The sequence below is a fragment of the Hibiscus syriacus genome, unplaced genomic scaffold (genome assembly GCF_006381635.1).
Source record: "Hibiscus syriacus cultivar Baekdansim isolate YM2019G1 unplaced genomic scaffold, ASM638163v2 tig00110195_pilon, whole genome shotgun sequence".
Lineage (NCBI taxonomy): Eukaryota > Viridiplantae > Streptophyta > Magnoliopsida > Malvales > Malvaceae > Hibiscus > Hibiscus syriacus.
The window spans coordinates 244,943-260,608 of NW_024062621.1; the positions used below are offsets into that span (position 1 = coordinate 244,943).

At 32.8% G+C, this 15,666-nt stretch overlaps 2 protein-coding genes across 2 annotated transcripts; one reads left to right on the forward strand and one right to left on the reverse strand.

The window, feature by feature from the left end:
* Positions 1-4,408: 4,408 nt before the first annotated feature.
* On the reverse strand, positions 4,409-5,981 carry LOC120218102 (sm-like protein LSM36B). The gene is made up of 4 exons (XM_039215074.1): positions 5,895-5,981; positions 5,257-5,379; positions 4,670-4,783; positions 4,409-4,562 (listed from the first exon to the last, which is right to left on the reverse strand). Exons 2-4 carry the CDS (start codon positions 5,369-5,371, stop codon positions 4,516-4,518), a joined length of 276 nt encoding a protein of 91 aa, XP_039071005.1. The 5' UTR covers positions 5,372-5,379; positions 5,895-5,981; the 3' UTR covers positions 4,409-4,515.
* A 1,005-nt stretch (positions 5,982-6,986) lies between these two features.
* On the forward strand, positions 6,987-10,086 carry LOC120218138 (putative disease resistance protein RGA3). The gene is made up of 2 exons (XM_039215106.1): positions 6,987-7,068; positions 7,192-10,086. The coding sequence occupies exon 2, from the start codon at positions 7,206-7,208 to the stop codon at positions 9,945-9,947; it is 2,742 nt and encodes a 913-aa protein (XP_039071037.1). The 5' UTR covers positions 6,987-7,068; positions 7,192-7,205; the 3' UTR covers positions 9,948-10,086.
* Positions 10,087-15,666: the final 5,580 nt, after the last annotated feature.

Here is a 15,666-nt window from a genome sequence, read left to right on the forward strand (position 1 = left end):
CTTTTTTTTCCGTCAGCTTAGCTTAAGTCGAGAAAAGCTATATGTCAACGAAGACTTTTCGAGTTCGGTTTCATTCAGCTCGAGAGCATATCAACCATATTGTGGAGTCAAGGGATTACTTTCCAGTCGAATTTTTAGCCAAGGTCTTTAAACCGAGAAGAAGACCAAAGTGGACTACAACGAGAAGCCACATTCTAATTCAAATCATTTCAAGATGGACTCGACTTCGCGACGGATGAGCCATCCGCAACTCAATTCGACAGGGAGTTATTCTTCAACTCCACTGAACAAAAATTTATGTCTTTTTATCTTTGTCCTATTTTTCGTTCCACGAAAAATGACAAAGATGGGCAGCTGTAGACACCAATTTTCTTAAAAGATAGAACTAGTAAGAGTTCATCTTCTAAGAAGACTCTTCCACCACCATATCTTTTAAAACAACAACCATACCAACAAACGTGCAACAACCAAGCAAGGAGTCTAGTTGCATTAGGATTCTATTGTTAATAGGATTCTAAAAATAGTTAGTTTTTTCACTATAAATACATGTAATCCTCCCTATTTGTAAGACACGATTTACATACAAGATACAGAGGAAAGCGCGAAAAAATACAAAGGCAAAGCTATTGTAAACGATTCGAAAATGAAATAAAAGGTATCATCTTTTTTACATTGATTCGTTCATTTCTCGCATGTGCATGTTATTTTTCTTGAGATTTGGTTTGAATAACCCAAAGCGTGGGTTGCGCCGATGACCAAAAAGGGGTGAGATTTCGAAGTTTCGAACCTAGATATACTCCCGAGGCATGTTCATTTTTTTAAAGTATTTAATATTCCCCCTAAGTCAATCTTAATCTTTAATTTACCTTGAAATTTACCCTTTAATTTTACTTTTATATTAATTTCGTCTCATATATATATATTTTTAATTATATTTTTTTATTCACTATATTCCTTTTTTTTTATTATATTATTTTTATATATATATATATATATATATATATATATATATATATATATATATATATATATATATATATATGTATATGTATTATTTCTATTATACTATGTATATATTTTTTTCTTAATATATATTTTTAAACGTTTATATATATATTTCTTAATATTCTATTTTTATTTTATTTATATATATATATATATATATTATATTTTTACTTTATTTTATTTTTTTCTATTATTTTTTTCTTAATATCATGTATATTTTTATTTTTTATTTGTTTTACTTAGTATTATATATTTATTATTTTTATTTATTTTAGTAAATACTACTTTATATATACACATTATTTTTATTCTTTTTTAATTCCTTTTACCTTTTTTTATTTTTTTACTCCATTAATATTTTCTCTTTATCTGTGTCTTTGTTTTTTTAACATTTTATTCATTTTATTTATTTTTTTACGTGTTTTGTTATTTTCTATTTTTTCTTGTTTTATTTATTATTCTCACGTTTGCATACTTGCTATCCTAATTCGATTTTATACTCCGCTACGAGTCAAATGTTTTTATCTTTTAAGGGTATTCAAATCAATCAATTATAAGTAATTTGAATCGGGTTGTTAAATTTAAATTTAAATTTCGAATTTTCGCAACTAAGACAACCAACAAATTAATTTATACCGAAAGGGCAGTTCAAGGGTGCTAATTATTCTTTGATCGTAACCGACTCCCGAAACCGACACATTTCTGGTAAAAACGCAGATCATGTAAGATGGTGTCCGATCCACCTAAATTCGTTTTAAAATGGTCGTTGACAACTCCAATTCACATTTTCAAGTCGAATCCCAATTCCGAGACCCAATCAAAAGACGGTTACGACATCTGTAAAAAAGGGCTAAAGTGGATTTTAGAGAGCAACTTACTTGAGTATGATTTGATCCTCTTTTGTGTTTATGAGGAAGAATGACTGAATCATGCTTATCCAAAGCAAGTTGTAGATGATCCGACGTCTGCTTTAGCCAGTCCAATCCACTTGAAATTGTCGATTCTCGACGGCGTAGACGATCGAGTTGTGAGTGTGTATCAATCCATTTTAACCGTCCACAAATTCCACCACAATAGAATTAAGAAAAATTCGGAAAATGAATATCGAACACGAATGTTTTAAGGAAAATAAAAACATAAAACATACCTTTAAAAGTTTGAATTCCTGGTCCATTTTACTGAACTTCTGATCCAAGTTTTCAATCAGCTGCTCGGATGTTGCAACCTTTGATGCTTCGTCAGTGTCTTTATAAGGCTAAAACTTGACGAAACAGAATCGATGAACAATTCTTTTAGGCTTATTATTGGCTTCCAAAGTAAGGTCTGATCGATGGCAGTCGAATTTCCGCGTTCTTCGTCTCCAAGATTCGAATTAGCTTCCGAGCTGTTCATTGCCATGGTTTTTCTGCATATATTTAGATACAGTAAAATAATTTCATTGTCAGAATTGTATATACCATTGCTTTTCACGTTGGGATACAAGTACTAAGAAATGGGACGGAACGAAATCGGACGATAATCGTATATAGATACATGTTCGATACTAAAGAAAAGGCCGATACAAAAAGATCAGAAATGAACATATAAACAGATGAGAGCAATATATAGAAATGCAACAAGGAAAAGAGTTCATAACATTAACAATATGAAAGCAAAGCATGAAAATTTTGGAAGGCATGTAGGGATGGGCACGGGACTGAACCCCACGGGTTCTGATCCAATCTGGCCCTATTGGATTGGGGTTTTTCCAAAAAGTTTTGGGTTTGATTCGGGTCGGGTTTAGGGTAAAAGATATTCAACTCAATCCGAAAAATAATATAATTATATCTTATATATTTAAGAATAATTGTAATAATACATTTTTCTATGTTGTTTTTTCCCCAATTAGATTCATATTTTTATTGAATAAAAGTAATATTTTTTAAAAATATATTTATTTTGGGTTAAGTAGTATTTGGATTTTATCTAAAAAATTGAATCGGATTATGATCGAGTGAAACCACTTTAATCTCAAATCGGATCAATTTTTGAGTGGAGAAAATATTTTTTCTGATTAGATTGGCTGAAAATCCAACCCGACAATTCCATCCCTAATTACAATAAATATACTCGATGTGGCCTTTCAAGCAAGAAAAATGAATGCTAATTACCTATATATATATAGGTGTCAAGCTTAAGGGTTTAATATTTTAATAAAAACCAAAGCACTTACGCCCACGCCGAGTCATGAGTCAATTCATGCCACCACCTTGTTAGTTGTTAGCACATCATTTCCATCTATCAATTAGTTACGATTCAATGATAACGAAAATATAAGCAATCACATATAAAAAATTTCAAAGCAAAAAAAAAATTATGAACTGAAAAGAAAAATCTATTACAATTTAAAATATTACAAAAAGATTGTTTAAAAATCTTCCAAATTTATTTCTGACCATAGACCTTGTTATTTGGTTATAGCAATAATTATTTGATTAATATTTTTATAATACAAATCTACCCCAATTAAATTTCTTACTTTTAATCAATGTCTAAAATTATCTCTCTTATCGCAAGTATCAATTTTTGCATCAATTTATTAGTTACACAAAATTATATTTCACTTAGACCAGACCCACTTAACCAAAGATTATTAGTTAATTCGGTTAAATCGATTTGAATCAACTTTTACTTTCCTTCGTCACATATAATCAATTTCCCTGCTTTGCACTTGGGGATGGTCATAGATAAGTCGGAATTTTGATTTGTCTAAATTCAACTCGAATATTACACTCTTCCACCCATGTCCAATATTAATTTAGAGAAGTTATATTCGACCTGAAACCCAATTTAGTTTTTGAGTGAAACCCCACATCCACACCCGACACAAACATATATAAAAATTCATTTTTGTTAGATAAAATAGGGACCTAATTGAAAATAATATAAGAACGATATTATCACAATTATCCCATAATATATAAAAAGATAATTATAATATTATCTCGAGTTAGATTTTTGACCCTAAACCCAAATTTTGCCCAACCCAACCTCATCCTTCAAAAAGCCCCAATCCGACTTGAACTTGAATTTTTTAAAAATATTCTATAGTGTTGATCAGGTCAAAACTCGTCGAACTCTGTCAAATACCCATCCCTAATTGCGGTAGGATTGGTATAGTAGAGAGCAGTAGAAAGGGTAAAAAATAAAAGTGTTGCTCCAATTGATAATAAAAATAATAAAACATAAAAGTGTTGATCAGGTCAAAACTCGTCGAGCTCTGATAAATGCTCATCCCTAATTGCGGTAGGATTGGTATAGTAGAGAGCAGTAGATAGGGTAAAAAATAAAAGTGTTGCTCCAATTGATAATAACAATAATAAAACATAAAAACTTAAAAGGATTTGTAGATTTAACAAACAGAACAACTCTCAATGTTTCATTCAAATGTCTAAAATCCTATAAACATATTGATAACAAAAAGCAAGGATTTGTAGATTTAACAATTGATTTCTTTATGCAGTTGCAATGCTAAGCCCCATCTGCTAATGTCCTCTTTGATGTGCTTATGTAAAGTACTGCATAAATGGAATGAAATTCACCATCATTGTCAGCAAAAAAAATGCATAAATAATAAAAAGATAAATGAAACCGTTAAAAACTAAGGATATCTAAGAATAATTACCATTATTCCCTCGAATAAAAGCGTCACCGTATTTGTTCTTCAGCTGGCCATTGACATATTCTTCCGTTTGCTCCATGGCTATGTTCATATATCCGTCTAGACAAGCTAGTATACCTGGCAAATGTGGGAGGGATGTTAAGGATGTAAAATTCCACGAAAGACAGAAGGAAATTTCGAGAATCCATATTAGATAACCATTATGCCTAGACATACCCAGACATGGATATAGGGACATGACCTTTCCACGGTCTCTCAAAAACATGAAAAACTTATATAAAATATTGAACACACTTGTGTTGAACACAAAAGTCTTCGGCACTCCACCCTAGTCCTTGTAATAGACCATCACAGCATGAGAAGTGTAAAACCACGGTGTTTATGAGAAAATAACTGGAACTCATTTTCCTTTCCGAGAGTTAGCGAAGCTCTACATATACATGAAAGTGAAAGAGAGATACTTGATGGAATAAACAAACTCAAACAAGCTGTCAATGCAAATCTAATAGAAAAAAAAAGGAACAGAACTACAGAAGCACATATAGATGAAACAATCATACAGTGAAAAGAGTATAGGATAAGAGACCGACCTCTATAATCAACACCGGAGTTCAGTTTCACAACAACTGGTCGACCACGAATCGATTTAAGGAAATCTGCAGGGGTTTTCGTAGTCGATGCCCCTTTCTCGCCTGTTGTACTCATCTTCCTTGCTGCAATTACAGAAAGTGATTACTAGTATACAACCCTACAAATTATAAGATATATTCGATTAAACCAAAGCACGCTTGCGAGTCCCGAAGAACTTATTCAAACAAAACTTCTTATTAACAAGCATTCTAATCATCATAAAAAAGAAAAACAAGTATTACCCTAAAGCAAGTTTCAATTAACTAGGAAACTGCAAACACCTACAACTATTAAATTTAAAATAAAAAATCCAGCCAAACCATACCCAAAAATCAAAGCATCAACACTAAAAATATATTATCTTTAAAAAGGAAAGAAAGAAATCACCCATTAGAATCCATGAAAATGATACCCATCAAATTCTAATGCTCATAAAAGCTTAAAAAATACAAAATGGGTGAAAATATATACGTTAAGCAAAAAGGGTTTCCTAACATGTAGTGAATAAAATGCAAAACCAGACAGGATTCAAGTGACCCAACTAGCTTAAGGAAATTAAAAGGGGGAAAGCAAGAAATTACGGCAAAATAGAGGTTACCTTCTCGAGTGTGATGATCAAATCGATGAAAATTCGCTCCAAAGGAAAATGGCGTATACTATAATTTGTTTCCAAATTGTGGGATCTCGGAATAGTTTGCGCGAGCGGGTAGTTTAAATTGCGAACCCTAGCTTGTTAAGTATATTACCTTTATACCCTTTAAAATTTTCATCTTTTCGAATGTCACCTTATCAAAATAATATTGATTTCTTTGATTATTTATATAAAAAAACATGTGTTTGTGTCACGTAAATAAAAAAAATGTCGATTATTTATCAAAAACATGTTTTACCAATCGCATTTTCAATTATAAATCTATATATTTGCTTTTCTTTCTTAGGGTTATTTTAATGGTTTACTTGATGTTAAAATCTTTTAAAAATTAATGCATTATTGTGTTTCGGATTTTCATCGACCCTAACCTTATCAAACTCGGTAGAGACAAACAAACGACAGCTTCGAAAATGCATATCATAAGTTACTAGAGTTTGTCTTGATTTCTTTATGACTATTTTGTTTTAATATTAAACTCAACATTTTCCGGACAATGACACAAGTAAATCATTTCAAGCCTGCAGCTCCGATGCTATGTTATCATCTATTACCGATTCATCGTATTTGCCAGGTATATATGAACATATTACCTTCCGTAAGAGCTTCACAGATTTCATCAATGATCCCATTCAGTGCCCTCAACAAAATCGCAATGTTCTGAGACTTGTCTAATCCAACAAGTATTTTTTTTTATTCGTTGACTGCAAACTCTGCTGGAGACAATTATGTTTGACGGTTGAATTTGAATTATTAATCGTAAACAGCTCAATCATCTCCTCATTCAACCTGCAGCATTACAGCATTCTACAACTTAAACATCACTTAAAATCAAAACATAAGTTACCTTAAAATGTCGGAGTCAAAACGTCAGTTGAGTGACCAAAACGGAACTAAAGTGATAGTTTAGTGATTAAATAATAATTTACCCTTAAAATGTTATCAGTTTACTTAAAAAAATGTTGGCCACTCGATGTCAATGACGAGGAGTTGACTTTGATTTTGAGAATTCGGGTGCCAAGCTAAATGGATTGTTTTGTTCTTCATCAAGGAGAACACTTGAATTCGCATTTACCAAGACAGTTCATCTCCACTTCTTCTCGCATTTCGTTTTCTCGATTCTGTACGATCTTTCACCAATTCAATTCTATATTGTCTTCTAATTTTCTTTGCTACAATTGTTGTTCTGTTCTTTGTTTTTAAGAGCTTGTTTTTTCTAACAATTCAATTTTTATTTAATTTTCAGGATAATCAGCGAAGATGACTGTAGCTATTTTGAGTGCTGTGGTGGCAGCTGTGGTGGCAGGAGTGGTGTCAAAAGCTACTTCAGTTGCAACTGAGCAGATTAGCGTTGCATTGGGTTTCAAGAAAGAACTGCACAGGCTTGGCAACTCCCTGGAGATGATTGGAGCTTTCTTGCAAGATGCAGAGGAAAAACAAAAAGAAATCAACTCAGTCAAGCTCTGGTTGCAGAGGCTCAAAGATGTTGCTCATGAGGCTGATGATGTGTTGGATGAGTTGGATTATGAAACTCTCCGAAGGAAAGTCGAGATTGGGAACCGAAAGAGGAACAAGGTACGGAACTTCTGTTCTTCCTCCAATCCCATTGTTTTTCGCCTCAAGATGGCAAATAATATCAAGGACATCCTCAATTGCTTGGATGAACTTAGCAAGTTGGCCAAGGACTTTGGTCTCCAACAGTTAGCCTTGGCCATAGATCAGAAAACTCCTGGTCCTATATTTGAAAGTTCAAATGTTGAGACAGTCTCCTTCCTGGATGACTCGCACATTGTTGGAAGGAAAATTGATGTCTCAAAAGTTGTTGACTTGTTGGTCAGCCCCAAAGATGAACAGGTTGTCTCTGTAGTCCCTATTGTTGGCATGGCAGGTATAGGGAAGACCACTTTAGCGAGGCTAGTTTATCATGATGTGGACGTGGAAAGTCATTTTGATAAAAAGTTCTGGGTGTGTGTTTATGATGATTTTGATGTCAAAAGAATTTTAAAGGAGATGTTAGATCATTTCCCTAATCAACATGCCTTTGTATCTGAAAATTTGAATGTTATAACGACAAAACTGAAGGAGAAGATTGAGCAGGCCAAAGGGGAAAATGAGCAATTCAAGTATCTTCTCGTACTTGATGATGTGTGGAATGTTGATAAATGGGATGAGCTAAAACGTTGTCTTTTAGGGCTCAATAAAGATAGGGGGAACAAAGTTGTTGTCACAACCCGCATTGAAGAGGTGGCATCAAAATTGGAAACATTTCCTAATCGTAAGTATCAGCCAGAAATACTGGAAGACGAGGAGTGTTGGTCAATAATTAAAGAAAAAGCATCTAGAGACTCCCCACTATCTCCAGAGTTAGAGTTAATCGGCAAGGAAATTGCTAAACAATGTCAAGGTGTGCCATTGGCAGCAAAAGTTATTGGAGGGACACTGAGCAATACTGAAAGGAGTCAGGCAGCATGGTTGAAAATTCAAAGAAGTGATGTATGGAACTCGGTGGAAAGTATCTTGAAGTTAAGTTTTGATCACTTGTCGTCTCTGTGTTCGAAGAAGTGTTTTGCATACTGCTCTATGTTTCCTAAAGATTTTTGCTTTGAAAAAGAGCAATTAATCCAACTCTGGATGGCTGAAGGATTTCTTGGCAGTTCTACGGAAATGATGGATACTGGTAACAGATATTTCGATGAATTGCTATCGAATTCCTTATTTCAAGATGTGCAGAAGGACAAGTGGGGGAATATTCTAACATGCAAGATGCACGACTTAGTGCATGATCTGGCCTTGTCTGTGTCAAAGTTTGAAACTTTGATTTTCCAGGAGAATTCCACTTCCGTCATAGATGGAGTTTCTCATTTTCGGCGCCTCTGTATTGGCTATGATGGGGAATCATTATCAAAACTGTTAACAGATATTGCTCCAAAATTGCACTCCTTGTTTTCAGAGATTGATGTATTCAAGAAGTTGTCAAGAACCTTCACAAGCCTACGAGTCCTTAAGTTTTCTGGTGCTAATATTCTTGAGTTGCCTGATTCCCTTGGCGAATTGAAGCACTTGAGGTATATGGACATCTCAAAAACTTCTATTGCAGCACTGCCTCAATCCATAATCAAACTTTACTTGTTGCAAACGTTACGGTTCATGGGTTGCCAGCGGCTCACATTTCCAGATGGCTTGAGAAATTTGATAAGCTTGAAGCACATTCATTTTGATTGTGGAAGTTCTCAACCGGTTGAGCTTCAATACCTAACTTCTCTTCAAACATTGCCCATGTTTTGTGTGGGGATTTCAGAACATCGCATCGATGCACTAAAATGCCTAAACGAACTTGGTGGGGAATTGATGATGTGCAACCTTGTACATGTTAGAGACAAACAAGAGGCTGATGGAGCAAATCTAGACCATAAAGAAAAATTATGCAAGGTAACATTTGAATGGAGCACTGAGAGAAAATGCAACTATTACAATGATGGAGCAGTGCTGGAAGGACTTCAACCCCACTCAAGTTTGCAAAGCTTAATTGTTAGGAATTATGGCGGAGAAATCTTTCCCTCTTGGATGTTAAGACCAACTAAAACTGGTTCGTTTCTGCTTGACAATTTGATGGAGTTGGAATTAATATGTTGCATGAACTGTTATAGACTTCCACCTTTGGGCCAACTGCGGAATTTCAAATTTCTTAGACTGAGTGATATGGGGCAAGTGGAATGCATGGGTAATGAATTTTATTGCAACAAAAGTTGGGAGGGTAAGAAGGAGGTGTTTCCTGCATTAAAAACGTTAACCTTAGAGCGAATGAAAAATCTGAAAGAATGGACAGCAATGGCAGCAACAATCATGTTTCCATGCTTTAGAGGATATGTGTGTTTCTTGTTGTCCCCTATTGCAAAGTGTTCCATTGACAGGGCAATGTTTATCTCTTCAAAAGCTTCGTATCGAGAAATGTTCAAATTTAAGCAGCATAGGGGATGGACTAGCGACTTCCATACATCTTAAGGAGCTAACCATAGACGGCTGTCCAGATTTAGCCTCAATTCCAAATTTAAATGGATTTTCCAGTCTCCGAAGTCTAAATGTTCTTTACTGCACTGAACTGGAAATTGTTCAAATAACAGGAAGATGGTCATCTCTTGAAGAGCTTTGCATTTCCAGGTGTAAAAAGTTAAGTAAGATAGGACAGGGGATATCTACCTCCACTTGTTTCAAAAAATTGATTCTCGACGTTTGTCCTAATTTAAGTTCCATCCCGGATCTACAAGTATTTTCATCTCTTCGAACTTTAGGTATATACGGGTGCAACAAATTAGAATATGTTCCGGTAGGTGGAAGATGTTTCTCTCTTGAAAAGCTCCAGATTTTTCGATGTGAAAAGTTGAGCAAGATAGGAGATGGCCTGTTTACCTCCACTTGTCTCGAAGAAATAAAGCTATCCGGTTGTCCTAATTTGATTTCCATTCCAGATTTGGAAGGGTTGTCCTCTCTTAGAGTATTACATATATATGGGTGTGACAAACTGGAAATTGTTCCAATAACAGGTAGATGTTCATCACTTGAAGAGCTTCACATTTTCCAGTGTCAAAAGTTAAGCAAGGTAGGAGACGGACTGTCTTCTTCTAATTCTCTCATAGAATTAAAGCTACATGTATGTCCTAATTTAAGTTCCATTCCGGATTTGGAAGGATTTTCGTCTCTTCGGAATTTGGATATATACGGGTGCCACAAACTGGAAATCATTCCAATAACAGGAAAATGTTCATTGCTTGAAAAGCTTAAAATTTTCTATTGTGTGAAATTAAACAAGATAGGAGACGGGCTGTCTACCTCCACTTGTCTTAAAGAAGTCAAGCTATTTGGATGTCCTAATTTATGTTCCATTCCGGATTTGGAAGGATTTCCCTTTGTTCAGAATTTAGTTATATCTGACTGCGGCAAACTGGAAGCAAGAACCCGAAGGAGGTTGTTGACCTCTTGATCAAAAGCTTAGAAGTCTCGAACTTGCCGTTTATATATGACATTATTCAGTTTGGCTGATGTGATGTAGATCTCAGAATGTGTGGAAATTGCATTCAACATTGAGGAGTTCTCCAGATGGCTGCCTTGGCAGCTTCACCTGCTTGAGAAGATTAATGATTGTGGTTTCACTGAAGAGCTAAAGGAATTCCCAGGTCTCAGTTCTATCCAAGACTTCCATGCCTCTCTTCGAGTTTTGTCTTTGATTGGTCGGGAAAAGCTGGGGTCTCTTTCCGAACAACTTCAACACCTTGCCTGAGTGGTTGAGAAGCCTCTCCTCTGTCATGCATTTCAGAATCATTTCATTCGATGAACTCATGTATATCTGCCTTCTGTGGATGTTATGCAAAGCCTCTCCAAACTAATAACATTCGAGACTTCAGTGTCCGCATGCCATTTAGAGATAAGATGTGCCAAGGAGAGCGACCCTGAGTGTCCGCATGCTTGTTCATTGCAGGTTATCTTGCCACTTAACTGAAATTTTCTATATTTTCCCACATATTTGGAGGGTCATATCTTCACATACATGTAGGGCACTGGATGAAAATGCTGAAAAGGTTGGAGGGTCATATCTGTTATATTACTTTATTCAGGTTACATGCTTTTACAACATACTTGTCATGCATCTCCTCATTACTTATCCTTGATAATCATTATCATGCATCTCCTCATTATTTATCCTTGATCATCAATAATGAGATTTTTTTTTGTAATCTTTTTATTTATCAGGGTAATGAGCTGCATATTAGGCAAGCAGTGGTTTACACACCTTCATGAAGGTGAAGAACCGAGTTTCTATGAAATAATCTTACAAGCTCGACAAAGGAAAGAAATGTATGGAGAAAGTTGAAAGATATCCATACCTGATGGTAAGCATTGTCAATACTACATATCACCATTGAAGAATCCACAAGCATCAGGTAGATTAACGAGATAGCATTTCCTAGTTTATTGCTTGAAATCTTTCTCATTTCCTTGTTGCAAGTGAAATGAACCTAAACTCTTGCCATGTGTTTGTTCTTCGTTGAATATCAACAATATATTTCACTTTTTTTCATCGATTTGTATTTATAGTTACCGTCAGGGGTGTTTATGGTCGGGTAACCGTACCATTTAACCTAAAACCTGATGGTAAGCATTGTCAATACTACATATCACCATTGAAGAATCCACAAGCATCAGGTAGATTAACGAGATAGCATTTCCTAGTTTATTGCTTGAAATCTTTCTCATTTCCTTGTTGCAAGTGAAAATGAACCTAAGACTCTTGCCATGTGTTTGTTCTTCGTTGAATATCAACAATATATTTCACTTTTTTTTCATCGAAATTTGTATTTATAGTTACCGTCAGGGGTGTTTATGGTCGGGTAACCGTACCATTTAACCTAAACTGTCGGTTAACCGTTATAACGGGTACTAAATTTTGCTAATTGTAACCTAACCATTAAGAAACAATTAATCACTAACGACAAACCATTATTAACGGTTCGTTTACATGTTAACCTATTACAATATTTTCAAACACAACATAACATGAAAGTTTCAAAATTTCATAAAATTTATGATGATAGAAACGTATATATTTGTAGAAATCTTATTTATTTGTAGATCCATTTTATTTTTAAATATATATATATATATATATATATATATATATAATATATATATATAATGAGGTATTTTCATTTTTTTTGCAGTTTAAAATTTTACGTGCATATTTAAATCTTGCAGTTTAAAATTAGATTTTTTTATCTATGTTTGATTTAATGTGCTCATCTATAAGATAAATATGATAACTACAAAAATAGGGAGGAACCATTTTGATTTTATTTCTAATTTTATTCTCTAAAAATTTAATTAATTAATTATAATTTACTAACAATTAACAATGTATTAAAATTCATAACCGTAATCGTTAATCGACACTTTTAGTGGTTTGGTTAATCAAAACTGTTAAATTTTAACAATTCGACTAATTAACATGTAAAATATAACAGTTACACCGGTTAATGGTAACAGATTAATTTGAACACCCTAGGTATATTTTTATCATCTATTTAGCAAACGCTAAGAGAGCAATTATCGATTTGTCGACCGAAAAGTGAGAGAAGAAGATGGTTAGTGAAAAATGTGTTTGTGGTTATCACGGAGAAAGAATGAGATGGTTTTTTGTTGTGTGTCATGATGATATAATGACAAGAAATACCCCCTAACGTTTAATAATAGTGACACATTGATCTCTATCCTTTTTTTAGAGTACATTAACTCTTAATGTTTCATTTTGGATCAAAATTTTTTTTTATTGGATGAAAATTATTAGTCAACTAACAATTAATATAGGGAGATGACATGAGTTTACATGACATTACATATTGACGTGGAAGTACCACATATACAAAAGTGATGATGTGGATTTCACCACCTTTTGCACCGCATGGAGCGACCAACTCCAACAATTTCTCCCGCAGCTCTGTTTAGGCCCGAAACCACCCCCACCCAAAGTCATCACAACGGCTCAAACCGCTCTCCATGGCTTCAATCCACTATGTCTAGTAAAACCCATTTCACTTTTATACTTTTATTTATTACCATTTCATGGTGTTAGGTTCTGTATCAACTTTACTTTGTTGGTTCTTTCTGTTTTGCTTAAATGATGTAGAACTGGTTAAATATCAATGGCAGAGCTGGATAAAAGAAGAATGCAATGCTAAATTTAATCAAGGAAGATGGAGATTCCTTTGCACAACGTGCAGAAATGTTTGCAAGAATCGACCCTAGTTGATTACTTGGTAGAAGATCTATATGGATATCATCGTTCACTTGCTAAGTGGTACGACCGAGTTATGTCCGGCTGTGGAACTCGAACTCGACTAATAACAACACTGGGGTCGCCATTTTCTTCCATGAAGTACATCTCAAATAAAACCAATGATCGGCTCCCGGAAAAGAATTTGTAAGCAAAGCCAATAACCATGTTGAAAATTACAACGAAGGAAGAAGTGTTTGATGAAATGTGTGAAAGATATAATATATAAGATAAATATTAAATTTTGCAACTATAAACCAAGATCGAGAATTGGACTAGTGGTAAGGTGCAAAGGCTTTTCACCTGACAACTTTAATACCTATCAAATATCACGTCATCATCTTTATATATGTATCATGACTATATACTTCATTATCTTTTTGATGAACGTAGGTTTTGACTGTAGATTTGATAAATTAAGTCTAAAATAATATTAGACAACACGAATAAAACATTGTTAACATCTTTGTAAATCAACTCACTCTTAATAAATAACCTATAAACAAATCTCAAGATTCAAACTATAATATTAAGTTTGCAACAATAAAATTCATAAAACAAATCGCAATATTAAGAAAACAAATGAGATGATTTTGTTTAACTTTAAGAACAGAGTCGACAATACATTAGGTTTTGTCTAATATTAAAAAAAATTATTGTCGCAATAGGTAGCATTGAAGATGTGGCTTTAGTCGTAGAGACATTTTCTCATCAAAATCATTGTTAAAAATATATAATTCGAAACGATAAAATAAAAGAGAATTCTTATTTAAATAATTGAGAAAAATAGTTTAGAAATAGATATACAATTTTATATTAACAGTTTGGAAATAAAGTAATACATATGGTTACGCAGTTTCTTTAAGTTAGATTTTCAAAACTGTTGATAATATAGTTAAAATACGGAGAAAAAGAGTCTTTTAGTAGTAAAAAATGATTTAGAAAAAAAAATGAAGAATATAAAATTATTCAAAGAGGAACATTAGAATAGAAAATAAAGTGAAAATGACGTTTGGTTTATAATGAAAGGGAGAGTTAGAAACATATATTAATTAAATTTTATATTAAATAAGGTTTTTTTTTGTAATTTAAGATTTTAAGTCTTCAAGTTTTTAAAATATATATAGAAAATAAATTAAATAATGGCGTATATTGATATACAACATTAGTATGATATTTATTCTAATTTCTTTAATAAAGTTAATTTTAATTTGACATCTACAAATATTTGAAATATACTAATTGATTAAAAATAATATACACTTGCATAAAACGCAAAATATGTGGTAATTTGGTAGTACGGAAATATAGTATGCTTCGATTACTGATACATTGTTGAGGTTTTTTCCCCTCTTTTTAATTTATTTTCATGTATTTTAATATAATTTTAAATGATTTAAATTCATCATTATCATCTAAATTTATTTTGAACATTTATTTTTTAAATTTCTTAATTTTTTAAAAATATTTTGAATTTAATTAATTATCCAAAAATTGCATGATCATAACATGTAATCATGGTTTAAAAATCAGAAAAATAATTAAAATTACATATGCATTAGGCCTATAGTATTATTAATTTTTTATTATTTCATCTTAGTTGATTTTGATATATAGAAAAATAACATATTATGCCAAAGAATAATATTCTCTCTTCTTCTTTTTTTAACTATAATTAAATAAGATCTAGCTTGTTTAAATCTTTATTAATATCAAATCTAGAGTTAAAATTTAATCCCTTTATTCCTCATAAAAAAGTTATAAATAGAATTTTATATAATTTAAAATTTTAATAAAAATAATCATTTATTTATTTTTTTTAAAAGTTTTTGATACACAAATTATTTCCCTATTTATTTTAATATCAACTGTTTTATATAAAATTTGAATTTAAAATTT